General features: G+C 36.8%; 1 protein-coding gene across 15 annotated transcripts in view; it reads right to left on the bottom strand.

The window, feature by feature from the left end:
• Window positions 1-2,848: 2,848 nt before the first annotated feature.
• The window catches only part of Msp300 (Muscle-specific protein 300 kDa), a 609,326-nt gene continuing 592,160 nt past the window's right edge, over window positions 2,849-20,014 (bottom strand). For 11 of the 15 annotated variants that reach the window (XM_083137559.1, XM_083137560.1, XM_083137548.1 and 8 more), the window contains 7 exons: window positions 19,214-19,252; window positions 15,759-15,930; window positions 13,814-14,014; window positions 12,003-12,137; window positions 11,320-11,586; window positions 7,226-7,296; window positions 2,849-5,132 (listed from right to left, as the gene is read on the bottom strand). In XM_083137559.1, coding sequence (XP_082993685.1) covers window positions 4,913-5,132; window positions 7,226-7,296; window positions 11,320-11,586; window positions 12,003-12,137; window positions 13,814-14,014; window positions 15,759-15,930; window positions 19,214-19,252 — 1,105 coding nt within the window. In that variant the 3' untranslated portion in view covers window positions 2,849-4,912. The remainder of the gene's footprint in view (window positions 5,133-7,225; window positions 7,297-11,319; window positions 11,587-12,002; window positions 12,138-13,813; window positions 14,015-15,758; window positions 15,931-19,213; window positions 19,253-20,014) is intronic. The other 4 variants (XM_083137553.1, XM_083137554.1, XM_083137556.1 and 1 more) reach the window with 4 other exon arrangements.

Genomic DNA, 20,014 nt, shown 5'->3' with positions numbered 1-20,014 from the left:
CCATGGGGGGCGACGCCCATGATAAAGTGGGATCCGAACATTAAAGTACTTCTTATGTAATCACAAAAAACACAATCCTGCATAATATTGCTACCGAATAAATGGAAACTTCAAATTTTGTATGATGATTATTAATTGTACTCCTCGAAAGTGCCATGTTTAAGGCCAGTGGTGGCAATTGGGTTCCAAAATGAGGGGGGGGGGGGAGGTACAAGGAAAGTTTACTTCCTCTTAGTAGACGACAAGACTTAGCACTAAGAGGCCATAGTGTGATAGTGTGGAGGCACAAGAATGGGGAGCAACTATCTCCTAAATTGTCGCCACTGTTTAAGGCTGTCATTTTAATCAGAATGTGAAATCCGAACATTTTATACCACTCAACTCCTATGTTTCCATGCATTAACATTGTGTGCCGGAACCATCTCAAGTATGCGTGTTTATCCATTTCTTCTCATCAGGTATCAAAACATTGACGTACCAGAAGTGTTTTTACGAAGGTGTTACACATGCACGGGATGCACAATCTACTAGACAACGCGAGATTCAAACTGTGCGCTGGGAACTGGATGCAGACAGTTCTCGAAAATATTTCTCTCTCATTCGAGCCTGAACACCAATAATGTGTCTTGTCCTCCCATGTTTGCAGCTCTTATATAAGCCGAAACCCACCAAATTGTTCATATTCAGGCCTAAGCACTTGCAAGTGTTCAAAATTGTCTGTTGAGTGTGTGTCTAACCCAGTAGCCTTACACAAAAGTATTTTTTATGCTATGAAATTCTCGGACTGCTGGCACAACTAAATCATCACTCAAAACTTTGATTTTCAGTTGATCGGTGCAGCTTATTTAATTTGTAATAAATCGCTCCAATGATCGGCCCGATACTGTCGAAATATTCACTTCAGAGGGAGAGACCTTCAATCTCTTCATCTTTCGACCCAAACTACTCACAGCACTACACTGAGGCTCCGGACGTTTCGCTGTCGTCAATGTCTTTAACTTTGGACCCAAACTGAAACTAGTAGTACACTTCGACGGTATATAGTCAATTTCATTTTCGAATCACTAGATCTTATAAAGCAACCCATGGACACTGACTAATCACTAATCGACTGTATGAATTGTCACACTTACCTCTGAAGTCTTAAACCTATTCTGTTGTACAGATCAACCGGGAAATTGAAGCCGCGTACAATATCCTCATTACATTCTAGAACGTTCCGCAGATAAAACAATTCGTAAATAGCATTCCCTCTCGCGCTTTCCAGAGATTAAAAATTACAATGATTCAAAATGCTGACAAGTCTCTTCATAGTGTTCAAGTTCGCTACGACAACACCGAAAGCGTAAGAAAAGTTTACGTGCAATATTATCAACAACAGGGTTATAGAACATTCTCCATCTTGCCTTGATAAGTATTTCTGTCTTTAAATTATCGTCACACTATTCATGAAGACAAAAACCTAATTTTATCTTGTAAACTGAAAAATTTCCTGGGGGTGCCTCGAGTCACCTGATCCCTACCTTGGATAAGTGTCATTAACAATAACAGGCTTATAAAACATTCAGTTTTTTGCCTAGATAATTCTCTCTCAAATTATACAAGAAACAAAAAAATATATCATTTTATCTAGTGTAAACCGAAAACTTTCGGGAGGGGGGCTAGAGCCCAGTAAGCCCCCCCCCCTTGGATAAGTGATTGGCAGTAAACCTTTTCCCAGTCAAACATCTGGGAAATCTATCATCCAGCCAATTCCACCATTCGTTCTGGACTTTCGGGACACCTCAACGCACTAACCCTAGCCCGGCCAAGATATGACAACACCCCCAGATGAAAAAAGAAAGCGAGACTGAAGTCACCCCAACCAGTTCTCTTCCAGCCGGATCAAGGACTTCAACCCTCAACCAAGGAGATAAGACAAGAATTAGACATCCACCTGACTGATATGGTTACAGGGTTACCTAATGGTTCCTGGTTTAGGAGTATTTTGTATGTCTTTCTTCTTCAGGTCACTAATGTTAATTTTTCTTGTTCAGGTGAGGAATGTTATTCTGACCTTCCTTTATTTCTTTCAGCTGCTTGGAGCAATGTTGTGATTCAGCATTATAGTATGTATAATCATGAAACTATGAAGAACAAATATGTTCGATAGTCTGTTGTTGATTATGATAGCTTGAGTTTTGGATTCCTCAGGCACCACGTTGTACGCATGTTGAAAGTTATTAAACTTAATTTTATGTACAGGATGTATTTTATTTCGTCTATCCGTGTTTTCGTATACCTAAGCATTCCACAACATTCAGGAATATTTCAATATCCATGTAAAATTCTTACTTAAAAAGTTTAAAACAAGGGGTGTAACGACGACACAGACAAAGACTCACAGTTAGCAACAGCGCACCTAGTAGCCAGAGAACTACAAACAAAAGACGCACGCCAAGCAACAGTACAGCAAGTTCCAACGAGGATGGTGGCAGTGGCCACTGAAATTAATCGAAAAAGGAAAAACAGCTTTGTGGATAAAAGTGAGTACTAGTTTCTTCGTATTTAAGGGGTGTAAGATGCCCCTCAAGAGAAAATATGGAGTTACATGTAAAAACAACTAAAATATGTGCTATGAGCTAATATATGTAAAAGTATGATTTTTTTGAACTAACAATTCAACTGAACATATAAAGTTATTTATTTACATATATTTCTGTTCCTTGTTTATAAGCAAACCTGTAATCCTTGCAAAACAATACCCCACCAAAAAGTTCACTAGTTGCAGCAGCATGTCGACATATATATCTGTCCAATGAATCACTAGAATTATTGAAAAGGTAATGAAAGGGTAAATAACAAAACATTTTACTATGAAGTTTTTATTTCTCCTCTCACTTTTAACAGTTCCACATCAGTCTAAGCTTTCATGTTTTATTTTTAAAAAAATACCACTACAGGTTGCCATATTGGGCATGTAAGGAAGGTAATAACATGTTTGGAGATAAGGTAGCAACCTTTATGTAATGCACGTCTCTGCGTTCCTAATTGTTCACAAACACCACAATTTGCTTTTTAATATGGAAGCATGGTTAATCGGTTAGTTAACTAGTTTCAAAAACTTGAAACTATTGCATTACGGGTAGAATATATTAAAACAGTCCTCTTTGGAACGAATGAAATTATGTACTATTGTGGTTCATATTTGCATTATAATCTACAAACTATTTAGTACAGAATTTAGTTTTAAAGTGGAAGTAAGAAATAAAACTGTTCATTATGCATCAAACAAAACTTTAAGCAGTTGTGCATATTTTTATATTCCATATGCTGATAGTAGTATCAAATATATTACATTAAGTATATTTTTCTTCTTGTTTTCCAACCGCTATTTTTCTTTTAACACGCAGAGTTGCCACCAATTTATTTCTTACCTAGACACTCATGTAACATTTCATACAGGAAAATGTCTAAGGAACATGTACTCACGACTTTTTAAATTTTATTTTAATTATGCAAAAATATGTAATGCACCAATACATATCACAGACAATATCTGCAAAAATTTTCAATACAAGGACAAAATTAGCAGCACTTTCATACAGACTACTACTTTCTGAAGGTGGCAACCCTGCTTCACGGGACCGGTTGCTTACTATAGGAGCAAATTACAAGGGAAAACAAAAAACGTGGCACCATATCCCTGCTGTAATTAATATATATAAACACACACACACATGTAATGAAGTGTGAGTGCATTGGTATTTATAATAAAGTTGATAATGGTAAAGTGCTAAAGACAATTAGCACAACGTTAGACCAGATTGTTATCACCACTAAGTCCTTTACGAAAAGGCATACATCTATTAGCACCATCATTGAAATCGTGTAACTTTGCCAACGCTAAACACTAGGAATACCTCTTCAATCTGTGTATAAATTCATATTTTTCTTACAATTTATTTTCAATATAAAAGCCATATAGTTGTTTTTGTGTTTTGCTCCTTCAAAACACATTTTCGAACCTTTTGACTATAATATCACAGCAACTAGGGGACAGTTAAAACACATGCATTACAATTTCACCAATGCCGGAGAGCTTGCATAGTTGAGATTAAATGCATGTTAATAACAAGTGACTACACAAACATTTTTTTAAACGCAAACTAGAGGTAACGAAGAGTATTTTCAAAAAGAAAGAGGCAGATTTTCTTCTTCTGCATTTACATATACGAGGTTTGTTCAAAAACTAAACCACAACTGCAAGTTCTCGATACAGATGGTGTTCCACTTCCATTTGTACCAAAAATTTTGCAGCACAGAACACGCACAAAAAAAAAAAAAGGAAAACAAAACTTGGGATACAACTTTTATAGTCCATGCTTTGCAACAAGCATCTTTCACTCTTTAGCGAAATATATATAAAATATCTCTCTTAATACTGCTTCACATATTTCCCCCAATATACAGACTTTGTCATTTGCATAACATACAAGATAAGAATTCAAACTAGCAGCTCGTCTATGTACAAACAGGAGACTTAGAATGCTGGTGTAACACGCGTAACACAGACAGTGCATTCTCCATCATCGGACGGAAAACTCACCACCGGAGATACACATCTTTTATGTAAAATAATATTTCTACAAGAGTTGAAAACATTTAAAAAGCGAAAAAAAATATTGTTAAGCTACTAAAAATCTATATAAACCTAAATGCCTTCATTGGAGTGATTTTATAAATCTAATATTATTTTATCTTAACAACAATCTTTAATCATTACATGATCCATTGGTCCAGAGACTTAGAACGTACTTTTCAATTGAATTTAGTGGCACTTTAAGTACAATTTCTTTGGTTGATTTAGTTTTGATTAACTACAGGAAGATTTTTTCGTTGAGTGGTCCTGGAAATATACAAAAGTATAGATTTATACAGGAGGAGGTCCATCCGTATATCTAAGCATTGGTTCAAAACTGCGTGCAAAATTGTTTGAAAGAACACACGAGTAGTCGTCCTCTGATGTAGGGACTAGGGATGCCACACCGAGTAACAGCAGCATGAGGGCTTGTATCGGCAATGCAGCTCTCACTACTCTTCCTAGGAAACGGTAACCTCTTGAAAGAACGCTGGTGTCCATGTCATCATCGCTGAAAGATAAAGAGAAATCATTAACAATAATCTTCACCTAGTCACTCTCTCAGCATTCTTGCATCTGTGTTAGTGCCGAACATAGTTTCCGGTTTTTTGTGTATATACACCTTAATTATAATGAAACCAGAGACTGCAATGGGTTTAGATTTAGAAAACAAAACTAAATATTTAAACATTTACAGTACCACAATACATTAATTATACCTTTATGTGCATTAAAAAAATAAATGGCAGATGAATGTATTAAATTACAGGTTATTTATAGAAACAGGCATAACTTGGTGGGGGCAAGGGGGCACCCAAAAAACTTTGTCTTATTAAAATTTATAAATTAGGGGACCTGAAGAGCAAAGTAAGAGTAATATACTATGCGATTTCTTAAATGTCACAGTTATTTAACAAATAATCCTGGATGCTATTTTTACGAGCTGGAAAACTATAGTCTTTCTTCAACCCAAAGGTAGGCCAAAGATTTTATTCTCCCTTCAAAATTAGGTCCAAGTAATGCCCATTGGTAAATTACTGATGCCTACATTTACTGATACCACAAGTAATACTAATATGTGCCACTCCTAGTTGAATAAGAGTTAATATTCCCAAGGTAAAACATCACACAGCCTCATAAGACTTGAAACCTAGCTTATTGTTTATTACATGAAGCTGTTACAGGAATTATAATTCTCTATGAAATCATACCCATGGTGTTATCCTTTTCATAATTTTATTACAATTGAGTGTTATTTAACCATGAACCACGCTTGAATTTCTACTATAGTGAGCAAATGCTAGTCCTACACTATACTAGAGCTTCGAAAGTAATCAGTGCTCCATCGGGATTAGTTATTAGAGGCAAATATAAATATCAGTAAAATTGATGATATATATATATATATATAATCAGTAGAGGCACATAATTTTGGTAAATAAAACAGCAAAATTTCGGTATAAAAACAGTCAATTTCGGGTTCAAAAGCTGTAAATAAAATTTTGGTGTTATAGAGGTGAAAAATCGGATGAAAAGTGATATCTAAAAAGACATTTTGGTTTTAAAATTGTAAATATAATCCTAAATTTGATTATCAGAGTATTAAGTTTATTTATGTGTAAAGGAGTCCATTTTTGCATCTCCAATATTAACAGCAGAATTAATAAATTTTCTGTGAATTGCACAACTCACAGGATAATTCAGGCCTGATGTGGTGTCGTGTCTGTAAACAAACCCTACATTTAGTGTTTAAGAGTTTATTTCACATTCTGCAGTTCATTTCGCATTATTTCGTGACAAAACATGGTAGCAAAATGCATCTCACACCTTTCAGAAACATGAAAAATTAACATTCCAATGTGGTTTTTGAAATTTCGTTTTTTCGTCAAAAACTAAATATGCATGTCCCTAATAATCACATATCTATAAATAGTCTACAATTTAGTGCAAAGTTGCCACTTTGTTACTTTTATGGATATAAATATAATTCATATGATCTGCTTCTATAGAGAGATGTTTCAATACATAGTTACTTTCCCAAAGGTACACCTATTTGCAGGAGGTTAATAAACCAATCATGTTCAAAAAATATTTGCAATTTTATACTAGATAAGTAGAATATCTGTTATTGGTATCCATCCATACCATAATTTTGAATAGCTTAGGGAAATTTCATGCAGAAGCGACATATGCCACTTGAGGATTTCACCAGTCAAGTGGTCATGCCACTTTAGTGTGAAACATCACTGTTGTTCGGCTTGTTCCCAAGTACATGTGTGGTGCACAACGTTCTGCTTCCACGCGAAATCTCTAATCTCTGGAGCAAGGCCGCAGATAACAGTAGAGAAGAGGAGGAGAGCGAAGGTTGGGAACCCTTCACCTCCATGCATTCCCGTCCCCTCACACATATTCATTGATTGAGCATTCTCAAGTCACTAGTTGTGTAGAGGGTTGCTTTCGTTCACTTGCTCACTAGATATATTTCTGGAACCCTTCTTGCTTTGAAAACAAACATAACCGATAGAGTGCAAGTGTCGTGCAATACACAGAAAACATCTAAGTGTAATTTACGTGCAATAAAGGAAAGGAAAAGTAGATATTTACTTTGGCTGTTCCTGATCAGGTGCCGCTCCATCTACACTGGAAGCCCCAGCCAAAGAGGAATGATCCAGAAGCTACAGGGAGGGAAGAGAGGAACCAAAATATAAATAATTGTAAAATAAACGTCAACATTTCAATGTGCTTGGTGGATTTTGAAATGTGATGATGCAATGTTTTTCAATCCACAATTTTACCAGTGAAAGTATTGGTCAAGAAAGAAAATACAAGTTGCGAGAAAAGTGATTGTGTCACTTGCATGCTATACATTTACTACACTATAATACTGGCTTGATATTTCATACAACACGAAAACCAATGTTTTTACAACAAAGGTATCTACGATTGATTCATTTTATTTTTGGCTGATCACAAAGATGAGTATGAGTGATATGAAATTGATTAAGAGGTACTCACATGAACACCCATGCTGGGATTCGAACCTGGGACCCTATGTGTCAGTGTGCTGTGCTAACCACTCCACCAAGGAGTCCGGCAAAGGGATCTATGATAGGAGTGTCAATAAATTCTGGGGCTAATCATCTTGTAAGAGAAGATTTCTCATAAAATTTGGTTGGTTAATTTGGTGTTTTTAAGTCAACTTTATGCACAGTAAGGCTAATCGGGACTTCACCCACAGTTTAAAGTGGGATCCGAACCACTGTGTGCCTCCACAGGATATTGAACCCGGGATCCATTATAAGATTTGGTAATTTGTCTTTTCATTTACTCTATTCGGTTTCATTTTTTTTTTTAACAGAAAACTTTTCTGGTTTGATTCTGAAGTTTCCCAATTACATTTTGTTATCATGACACTAAGTCAACCCAAATCATCAGTGTGCCATCTAAACACCAATTCTTGGAGCTTTATGTTGTTCTAGCAAGGAAAAAAACTCCAGAAAAGACTAACAAATCAAAATATTTTTTCACATCCCCCTCTATAAGTTTCTGCTAAAAGTGATCCAAAGGGCATGAATTCATAAACTGAAGAAACTTTTCTTTTTGCATAATGGCAAATTATTCTGTAAATACCAGGGATGTTAAAACTTTCTTCAAAATAAATCAAAACTATACTTTTCACTTTAGTAACAAACTTGATATTACTTTCACTGGTAATTATTAACAAGAAAATGTGCTTTGTGTAAAAATAATATCACATCCATACAACTATGTGCTCTGTGCATATACTGATCTATTTGTGTAGCAATGTTGGTGGGTTTATAAGTTAACAATTATGACTTCTTGGAAATAATAAAATGCACAAACAAGTGAAGCTCTTCCGATCTCTATGTGCCATATAAAAGAATTTAAAATTATGAATCAACGTTAATCTTGCAGTACTGCAATGCTCGTTCAATTTTCGTTAAAAAAAGGAAAAGCAAGCAGTTTATGCTACAAATAGTGTTCCAAATTTCTATGAAAAGTGCACATGGTTTTCTCGTTAATTGGATACTTAACTATTGTCATTTTGTTTGTTCCTGGGTGATTGCAAACGAACGTAAAAGAAAGTATGTGAAGTGTGGGTTGTGATTTCGAGTGGGGGTAATGCTGCATCTTATAGTTACTTTGCATTTCAACCTGAATGGAGGTTTGCTTGCACAACAGAACTTTTCAATCTTATAGCTATCGTTTTAGAAGACTAAAAACACCATTATGGTTGCATTTCAGTTGATCTCGAACTCCCTTCAATGGAGACTAGAGAAGATGATATTTCAACAGGTGTCTAAAAATAACAATACGTGGATTAAGGTAAGAATAAATAGCAATCATTTCCTTTGGCATCTACAAAGCCTTTTGTCTCAACTTCATATCGTGAAGTTTTATATCTAGATTTAAGTGATCACCCCTTCAAGTTAATTGTCAATTTTCAAAAAGTGGCATCTTCTGCAATTAGATGCCTAAAAAGGTGATCTACATGCTAAAATTACATGATCACCCCTTGAGATGTCTAAAAGCAACATAGGAGTTATTGATGATTTCCCTGCTTGATGTTCAAAAATGCAATTGTCATCATGTGATATCTAAAAGTACACTTATGTTCAGATAAAGTAATACATTCTTCAACCTTATGAAGTGTGACATTTTAAAACCTGTTTGTTGGAAGTTTATTTTAGGTCCATTTTATGCACAGATAGGCTAATCAGGACTGGATTTACAGTTTAAAGGGGGATCCAAACCGCTGTGCAATGTACAGTCACAGACAGTTCTGGGTTGAAACAACTACAATCATCAATCAATGGTCTTGTTACAACCTAGAAGTGTCTGTGACTGTACCTCCACCAGGCTCAAACTCTGGCCCATTGATTACAAAGTGACAGCATTAACATTGCACCCCAAGGACGACTTAAAATTAACCATTCCTAAAATGCAACCATAAAAAGTGGTTCTTACGCTTTCATCAAACAGATACATTTGCATTTCAAGTTTCAAAAGGTCAACTGCACAGTGCACAAGTGACAAAAAATGTGATTCATGGGAACTAGATTTTGATCAGTGGATCTCGTGGCATGCATGAGAGAGGAAGTTTACAGGATCCTTGTTGGGAAATCAAGTGGTAAGACCTGCAGGAAGGCTAAGATGAAAGTGAGACGACATTGTTGAAGACTTGAGGAGATAAGACAAAATAATGGATGGGGATATTCAACAGTGGGATTTCTGAAGGTGCAGGATAGTATTGAGGTGGTTTAGACAAATAAGGATGGGGCCAGAAAGACCTAGTGAGAGGTGTGGGAAAGGAGTCAAAGGGTAAAAATGTCTGGAAAGAGTACGAAGAAGCAGGATTGGGACATTGTGAAAACAAAATTGGTTGAAGATCAAAAGATGCTGACTCAGCCAGAGATTGGAAAAAGTGAAGGAGATTGTTCACAAAATGTAGTATGGTGGTGCATAAATTGGTTCTTTGGAATACCTGCTTTTAAAACTAGCAATAAATCTAAGCATTAAATTCTTTAGAGATTAGATTAAGGTGGCAGGCTAACAGTGCAACTTGTTTTTGTTACGTCCTTCATAGTGCAGCTAGACCCAATCATAATTCAAATAAAAATGGTTGTTTTTGCACAATTTGATTGTGGCAGCAAAGTAACAGATGCACCATTACATATAAGCTGTACAAAACAAAATGCATCAGAAATGTCATATATACACTTAATACATATACTGATAATGTATAGCACCTTCAAGTTTTAAGGCATCCAAATTTTCAACAATATTTTTGGATTGTGCAATTATTGTTTATACAAGCAAACTTTATTCAATTGTTCTTAAGTATCAACAACAATAATAATAAAGTAGATAGAATTCTACATATTCATGGCTTGTGTTGATGACATGATTACATCAAAATCGAAGAACCAGACATGTACCTTACGAGTATTTCACTCAAATTTTCACCAACCATCTTCTGGCTTCCTCAGTTGCATCACAAAAACCTGATTGCATGTTTTAAAGGTAGAATTAAGGTGAGGGGTGGAATGGAAACTTTGTCCATGAATAGCTGTCCACTATGCTTGAAATAATAAAAAAAAATGTTGCATCAGCACTTAGGCTATTTGCACCCATCATATTATACAGGGTGCAACTCTAAAATCAATACTTCTCTGAGGACTACAATCTTTGTACCTAGGTTGAAAGCTAAGCCTGTAAAGGGGCACTCAGCACATGTAAGAACAAAACACAACTCTACAGAGGATTTAACTGGCTGTAGGTTCAGGTGCCAGAGCCTCATTGGCCAGCAACAGTGCAGTTACTACACAGTGTGTACTACATGGAAGTAAGCTTAACTTTTGGGGGCCTTCTGCAAATTCACCCCTTATACAACCTGTCTGCCATGCAGTGGCTGACAAAATTTTTGAGAGAAACTCACAAGCATGTGTCTGGTTCTTTGATTTAGAAGTGATAAAGTGACAGAATTGCTGACTTTTGCTTACATTACAATTTAACCAGACAAACTATGAATAGAAACAAATACTATTTAAATTTGATGAAGACTATAATACAGTATTTACATTATATTATGCATATGACGTATACTCTAGAAGTCAATATGAAAATATAAAATGTGGATTCATTATTAAACTACAAGTGGCATGTTTTCAACTTACCTCTTGCGATAAGCTCATGAGTGAACTTGTACTTGCTCCTGTGGTGCTGCGGCATATCTCGCTAGGATCTCGCCCTAGTATTGCTCCCAGTTTGACGATGTAAATTCCGCAGAGTCTACGAAGAGATTGCAACCTGAGACGAAGATCCGTAAGCCTTGACCACGCGGTTGAGCCTTCGGGAGCCTCCGTGTTCCTCAGAAGTTGGTCTGCAGCCTCTTGGAGAGACATTACTCTGGGCTCACACCGTTCAAGGTCTTGTTGGAGTTCCTGAAAGGTTTATAACAGTTTGAAGTTGAATCCAAAACACTGTGCAATGTGCCTCCCCCTGGCATAGAACCTAGAATCCGTTGATTACAAGATGACTAGAATTATGACTTGTATTATGAAAGTACAAGCTTAAATTCTCACAAGAAAATATTTTAAATAAACTATTAATCTATGCAAGGCTAGCCTTTCTAGCATTACTTCTGTTTTTATATTCACAGTGCTACAACTGTTTTATATAGGAACAGCAAAAGAAACCAAAAAAGAACATAAAAATGACAAATGCAAATATAAAAATAAAGTAAAGTTTATAATAAGTCAATACACAAGTAAACAATTCATCAAATACTGTCCTGTGAAATCTGTTACTCTCTTATCTGTTGTTATTCATAATAATAATATAGTATAGTAATACTTACCCTAAATTTATTGTATTTTGCTTCAATGACTGGAATGTCGTCTGTGAGATCCACTGGTTCAGTCTGTCTGATAGTAGTTTCAGTCCTTTCTAGCCACTCCACCAGCTCCTCTACTATATTATGGAATTCCTGATTCTGGAAGAAAAATGTCGTAACCAGTGATAATATTCAATCTTTAGATTTTTCAACTTTTGCAATTATTATGGTACATTTGTTTCAACTTCAATTCATCCAGAACATAAATTTCACACAAGACATGACCGAAAAATTGATCTATGCCATCGCTCTAACTACAGGAAACGCAGAGAAGTTCCAGTCAAATAGTAATATTCATTAGTATGTACTAACATCTGGGCAGATTCTGTTCATGTGTTCCATGAAAGAACTTCTGACATCTTGTGGTTTCAATTATGAATGGGACGTATCAATCAATCTGTCCTTATTAGCATCAGCCAATACTTGTGTATCGGTACACTGAGGTTCGAACCCAGGACCCCTGTCATTGTACCATGCTTGCTAACCACTAAAACCTCTGCCCACAAAAATATGTTTGTAACATTGTGTGATTTACTCTGATAAGCTAACTTTTCATTTTCCCTTCAAGACAGTACATGCCTGACGAAGCTACCAGTTAGATGGTGAAATCTAGCACAAAGAAAATTTTACCTATCTCCGTGTAACAGCCAAACAGATATCTTTAGATACATTGTGTGATGTCACGCCTCAAGCTGATTGGCTGGCATGCTTGGAACCTCTAGGAGGAAACTAGCATGCTTAGTCTTGAGGTAACCATGACTGGGATAGAGCACTTTAGCTAAGCTCCGACTAACAACACGTATGGTGAATGTGGCGATGATATGGGGAGAATTTGTTTAATTGGAGTTCCTGTGAATTCCATCGTTCATTCAGTCATTTATTTATTCTATATTAGATTCTTTGCTTATTCTAAATTTATATTAATTTTATATTAGTTTAGGTATTGAGGAACCATTTCTTACAGTTCTACATCAAATGGGTGCACTCTCTATTCATGCATTGTCCATAATAGTTCATCAATTTAATTTATATATATATATATATATATATATATATATATATATAAATTAAATTAAATTAAATTAAATAAACACACACAACACAGGAAAAGGATGAGAAACGGTGCCAGAAGGGCGGATAAATACAAATGATGAAGGAGAGAGTAAACACTTACCACACGAACAGAAATAGTTTGATATTTTGCGACTTAAGTTGAATTTTCAACGGAGAAGAACGATGGATTAGCATCACAGAGTAGAGGTAGGACTATTTCTGGCAACACTGACCGTAGAGACGCTACGGTCAGTATTCTGTGCCTCTACTCTATGTGAGGCCGATCAATCTTTCTTCTCTGTTGAAAATGACTTAAGTCGCGGAAATATCGAACTATTTCTCTTTGTGTGGTAAGGGTTTACTGTCATATAACATTCTATTATATGATTGATTGATTATATTTTTTTATGAAATTGAGTATAGAAAAATATTTACTTGTTCGTTGTTAATTTCAATGAAGTTCACTTTCATTGTTAAAACCTTCATTATTTTTAAAAATAAAGATGAAAAGATCAAATTTCCTGATTTTGTATTTGAAACTATTTTCCTAGAATAATGGACTGACCATAGCATGATTTCACTGTCCCTCTATATGATAGAGCCTTTCTGATTTAAGCAGCTGAGGTAGAATGTGCCACAAATCTGATATGGCCCTTTCTACAGCTAAGTCACACCACCCTGCCAATTCTGACAGTGACATGGCAATAAAATATTCCACTCACCTCCATTAAGGATGTCTGTAGCTGGGACTGCCACTGAGCAGCCCCTCTGCAGATGCTGTCCCACCTGCTGTTGATGGTGACTAGCCGCGATCGAAGGCTCTCTGCTCGATCTTCATCCTCCGTGTGGTCTGCCAGGTGGGTTCCAACAATATTCAATGACACTACGATGTTCTTGTGACTATCCATATCCATCAGGAACTCCTACAATTCAAGAGGACAAATTGTAAACCAAAGTTTATCTTAGCCAAGTGAATACGTTCACACGAAATACAAATTAAGTAAAGAGTTATGTCTATTCCAGAGTAACTGATATGACAAATAGAAATGGCTCATAATGGACAGCAATCAAAAGGCATATTCTAGTTAAAGGCAAAGCATCTCCTGATAATCCAGTGATCATCAGTAACAGAAAGTGGTTTAGAAATAACTTTGATAGATTTCTTAAGTTGTTTTTTTTAAATGTATAAACTGAACTACATAGGTTTGATCCTTGATTAAGGCCACACTTTTCACATTAACTCTCAGTAAGTTACCAAAGAATAGCTTTTGCATCTTTTGCAAGTGCACGACTCATCACATTACATCTTCTCACTTCTAAATCAAATTAGTTTTCATTTTTGCAATAGCTTATTTTTCTGTTTTGTTTATTTTACATTGATTATAATAATTATATAATAATAATAATTATTATTAGTGACAATGAGAATGAGTGATGAACTTATGAATGGGTGATGAAATGAACACATATATACAGTCATGGCTGACCTGATATTTTGTCCCGATAAAGGGAAAAATTGGGTAAAATGGTGAATTGTGCCATCAGCTTGCGGCAACACTGGTGTGAAGTTTAGTGATGATAAAAAATATTTAGGGTGGGGTTCAAGGAGATAGCTCTCCCTAAATTTCACTGAGTGCAAGAATCATAGTAGATCCTTGGGTAGAGCAGAGGAAAATATCACCCAATGCAAATAATCCAACAGCACACCCTTGTAGACATATCCATTCGGGCAGATTCCTTCTCCAAGCTGAAATACAGTATAATCTAACAAGAATTTGAAACTAACGTGGCAACCCGGAGGGAGTAGGTCTCTTGTCACTCGAGATCTTCCAGAGTACAGGATGCCAGGGTGGGGTGCGCTGGTCCAGTGCCATAGTGCTAGTTTCTGCTGAAGATGGCATGATTATCGATTGATAGACTTAGTAGGTTATTATAAGTTTCTTTTCTGCCACTTTGGCTAACAGCCAAAATAGCAATGAATGTGGTGACTAGATGTATGAAGTGAAGATGTTGTGACGAGATGGATGAAGGGACGATGAGAAACCCACAGGCACGACGACCCAATCCCACAGAGGGTTATCCTGTGCAGGTCCATATGCCAGAGCCTCATCAATCTGCAATACGAAACCTGGTGGAGGGGTTGACATTTTGGGTGTCTACTCCCCAGTGTGGAGATTGTATTGCCTGCGGTGCTTAAAATTTGATTGATTGAAATGTTTTTTGCATTCATCAACATTGGCATTATTTGCACCCATCACATTATACAGTGCGTTCGAAAAACAGGCCCCGCGGTACATGTTTAATAGTTGGCCCATTTGCCTATTTCGTTGTTGTGGCGGACTTGTATGTATGTGTACTTGTAGCGGGGAGTGAGGGGGTGCGAGGAAGGGGCGAGAGGGGAGGTAGAGGAGGTTGGATGTAGGGAGGGAGGGTGGATGGATGGATGGAGCGTAACAGTGAAAGGCTGTATTGTTCGGTGAGGCCCCATCAGTTTCCTCCACGCTTTCCGAGTGTTTTGTTGTTGGTGAGGCTGAGAATGGGTGCTACAGGAAAAGGTCCCTCCTTACACCGTTGTGGTGCCTAAAGTTTGAACTTTACATCGTTAGTTGTCCCAATTTTACTATTGTACATGGAAACCTGACAAAGACATTAACTAAATCCACTTACCCTGTGGTCCTGAACAGAATCTTCTAGCTGCTCGATGTTAGCCGGGGGGAATTCCTGGCCACTCTGCGTCCCCTCCGCATACTGCAGCCACTGCTCCAGCCTCCAGAGATCGTTCTCCAGCTGCTGCCAGTTCCTCCTAGAACATAGAGGGCACGTCAGACGTGCGCTCTCACTGCAACAGAACAAACAACACAATGGTCACCGGAACACCACACGTACACAAACACATGCCGGTTAGGACAAAGGCAACATTCCCCAAAAGAACATATTTGCACATAAAATTTTGCTACAATTGTATGTTTATGTGTATACATGTCGCTTCAATAAAGCAAGGTGTAATGGTAATAATGCCTTCTTGTAATCAAGGGGTTCCAAGTTTAATACCTGGTGGAGAAGGATAGTGGTTTGTATCCCACTTTAAAGTGAGTGCACAAAGTTGTTCTACCTAATTCTGTGTAAAATCTTTTCGATATTTTAACAAATGTGTGTTCCTGATGTTTGGAAAATGAATAAGATTATTATTCTGTTTCTTGTGTATATGTGCTCCAGAGATGTAGAACAGTGAGATTGTACATTAATGTTGTACGAAAGTGGTTTCTTTTTTGATAATTGGTCATTTAAGTTTGAAGCTTTCATGTGCAAGTAATTTCTGGTACAGGCTTTTAATGAGATCGGCTGTGCCTGACTAAGGCTAATCTATCAAGTAATATTACTGATTCTAGACAAGAAACATTTTTTTCTTAAATTGCTGTTTTTGTATCTTACAAAAAATGTTCAAATTGGGTACCTATTTTTAAACGAAAGCTACTCAAAACAAAGATCTATTTTTTTTTATTTTTTTTTGTTCAGATCAACTAATTGGAACTGCAAGTCAGGAATCCTTGAACAAAGCAAACCACACAACACTAATAATGTTTCATCCTACAAATACAACTAGTTTTGAATCCTGGATATAGTAATGGAAATTGTTAAAGAGTGTGTGTAACCATGAGATGAATTAAGAGCAATGTATGTATAAATAGACAAGAAAATGTCCAAAGCTCTACAATGAACTAGAAATATTGTCCCATGGAAACTACAAGCATAATGCTACAAAATGCTGAATTAACAAGAATACAACAGTGCATAGGACAATCTACATGTGCATACGACAATCTACATTACTCAACATAATTCTTTTACCACAAATTATGAACGTGTGTGTCTACATACGAAATTAGGGGTGTGCAGGATTTAAAAATGTCAGTATTGTGGCCACAGTGTCTGTAACGCATCTGACTACCATGCTAAAGGTCCTGGGTTCGATCCCCAGCCGGTTCAAATCCGGGAACTTTTCGAACGATGGAAGCGGCCCTGGCGCCCACCCAGCATTGAATAACATTGGTACCTGGGGGAAACCCTGGGGGGTAAAGGTGGCCAGGGGCGTGATGTTGAACACATCACCCCCACTCACGACCGGATCAAGAAAGTGTGGGGCGTTACCCCCACACCCCCTTTCAGTCTTCATGGCATGGTGCTAAGCACAGGGGAACACTTTACCTTTTACCAGTACTCTCATTTCCTGATCTTTAGAGACCTAAAGCAGTCTGTAAATTTAAAATAATACTGCTTCAATTTCAAAGCATTCTGCACTACAAGTGTCATTTCTTGGAAATGGCAGTTTTCTGTTCAGAAATGCAAAAATCACTTAATGAGGAATTGGTGTGACTAATTCAAAATTTTCAGCATCTGTAAATTTAGAGCATTTTCCATTCCTAAAATTTCCGTACTTCATCCTAAACATTGTGATTTTCATTATTTCCAATCCTGCACACTCCTACATTTTATACACTTCATTAGTGCTAATTTGCTATCCAAATATTTGCTTACATCTTTAAAGGTACTCCAAAATTGAACACACTTATAACTTTAAACAAAACTGCAAATGTTGCAGAAAGTAGCTACTGTTACTTGTACACATGCAGCAGTTTGTAATATTATATACGCTGTGGCATGCCAAGGGCATGGTAATTGAATTTATACCCCATTGCAGATGTCTCAGAATGATATGTAACTTGCAGGCAGGGTGTATACACAGCTCCCTCGATAATAAATGTGTTTAGTTTCCCTGGCCTCCTGGAAAGGTTGTGCACGAGCAGGTAGCAACAGCAATAGCAACTTGGAAATATATGCCAACTGCACCAAACCTGACCTGCCTAACCTATTCACGTAGGCATATAATAGCAGAAATAAGCCTGTAAATAGGTTAGGTAGGTTTAAGTTTGGTCTGTTTAAGCTATTTTATGCATATGTGGATAGGTTAGGCAGGTCAAGTTTGGCGCTTTTAGCATGTATTTCCAAGTTGCTAAGGCTGTCCCTAGCCACTCGTAGGCTATGCAGTCTTGGTTTCTGAGCTTCCTCACAGATTGTATGGGAGTCAAGTTTTGAAATCAACTAAGAAGTATATATAAGTGTGCATAATAATTACACACACCATCAAAATAGCTTCGGCCTCCCACAAGAACATTCAAAATTGGGCAAAATGTTAAAAGTAGGAATGTTGAGAAAGTAGTCCCATTTTTCTTTATGAATTTTGTAGACTGACTTCTGCAGCAAAAAATGTTGCAAGTATTCATCCTCCTCTAGAACATATCCAGTAAACAACAAAATAAAACTTTAAAGGTAAAGGTCAAGTAAGGTCAAGTTTCCTGTGCATATAGGACTGTGCCATGAAGGCACATTTAGGGGATGAGAGGGCAGGGCCCCACATATTCTCGATTTTGGCCATTTTGGAGGTGATGTGATCAGAAACATGTTCCAGCTGCTTTGATTTGAAGCTGGGTGAGCCCAAGAGCCACTATATGCAGGGACAAGGCCAGATAAATTTCAACCGTAGATCACTCACCCCGGTAATCGAACACGACTGGAATCAAACAAGTCTCCCACATGGCACTTACAAAGAACACCCAGGTCCAGATTTGAATATGGGATCCCTGGTGTCGTTGCATGTCATGCTAACCATTCTGCCATGGCGGTTGGCAACAATTGGTTGAGAATACGAAGAAAATGAATGTGAAAACTACTTTTGCACACTTATTGACCTTATTAAAAGCTTTCATTACATTCATTGCATTTGACTGTGAAATGGTGGACTCATGGATTTTAAGTTCCCATTGTACAACCATTGTTGGAATAAAGATCATAAACGGCACAAAAAATTAATAAAATACTACTTTGGGAGAGTGGAATTCCAGATTTACGTTAAAAAAACCTAGCATATTTATAAGATGTTCCTGTAATTGCACCATTCAATACATACAGGCTTTACAGCTCTGAAACAATAAGTAAGCAATAATATGATGCATACACAGCCTTCTACGCCTATACTACAACACCTAAAGGCTCCTAAGCACTACATTTACAGAAAGCACACGACAGTCCACACAGAGAAGTTAGTAGGATGTTAGTCACTTAACTGTTCACATACAAAGGAATAGTCATCATCAAAGGCACATCTGTGGGGAGGGAAAAGCAGAGAGATTAAGCAGGAGGAAAGCACGTGGCCATTCGGAACAGATCAAACTTCACATGTTACGTACACAAGGTTTTATAAGGAGTTGATACACTGGTAAAAGTTCCTGTAGGTATCTGCTAATTATCTAAAACTAGCCTAGTGTAATCTAGGTCTATTTCTCTCGCACTTCATCTGTTTTTGTACAAATATATTCCACTTAAATATATTGATGTCACGTGCTGCATAGAACATGCTCTTACTTGTTGATGTCCAGGGATTAAAAAAGACAAGGCAAAATGTTTAAAGAAGCTGACATGATCAGGTGGTTATGTACATGAGAACCACATGAAATATCAGGCTTTTATGTGTGTGCTTCAGTCCATTTTTCCTTTTTATTGCTGAACATCCAACATACAAGAAAATAACTAGACCTGTACTTTACACAAGTAAACAACTAAACAACTGCCTTATTCTCCATGGATATCACGTCATGTTCTAATGTACACACATGCTAATATTATAACAATATTAGTTTAACACTTTTTTAAGTATTTTGTCTTCGAAAGTGTGTACCAAGACAGATTTTAGTGTGACACAACCCTTCTATTCCATCATCACCAGTTCCTTCTGATAAAACCTTGTCTATTCATCAGGGAAAACTTAATTGCTAAATATATTTATCATAATTATTCAAACAAATTCCTGAGCATCATAAGAATTTCTGTGACATAATTCAAATAGTAAAATAGTTTCCATATTGAAA

Source organism: Lepisma saccharinum, chromosome 16 (genome assembly GCF_977018435.1).
Source record: "Lepisma saccharinum chromosome 16, izLepSacc3.1, whole genome shotgun sequence".
Taxonomy (NCBI): Eukaryota; Metazoa; Arthropoda; class Insecta; order Zygentoma; family Lepismatidae; genus Lepisma; species Lepisma saccharinum.
Note: the sequence above shows the minus strand (reverse complement) of the source record. Positions and strands in the feature narration are given on the sequence as shown.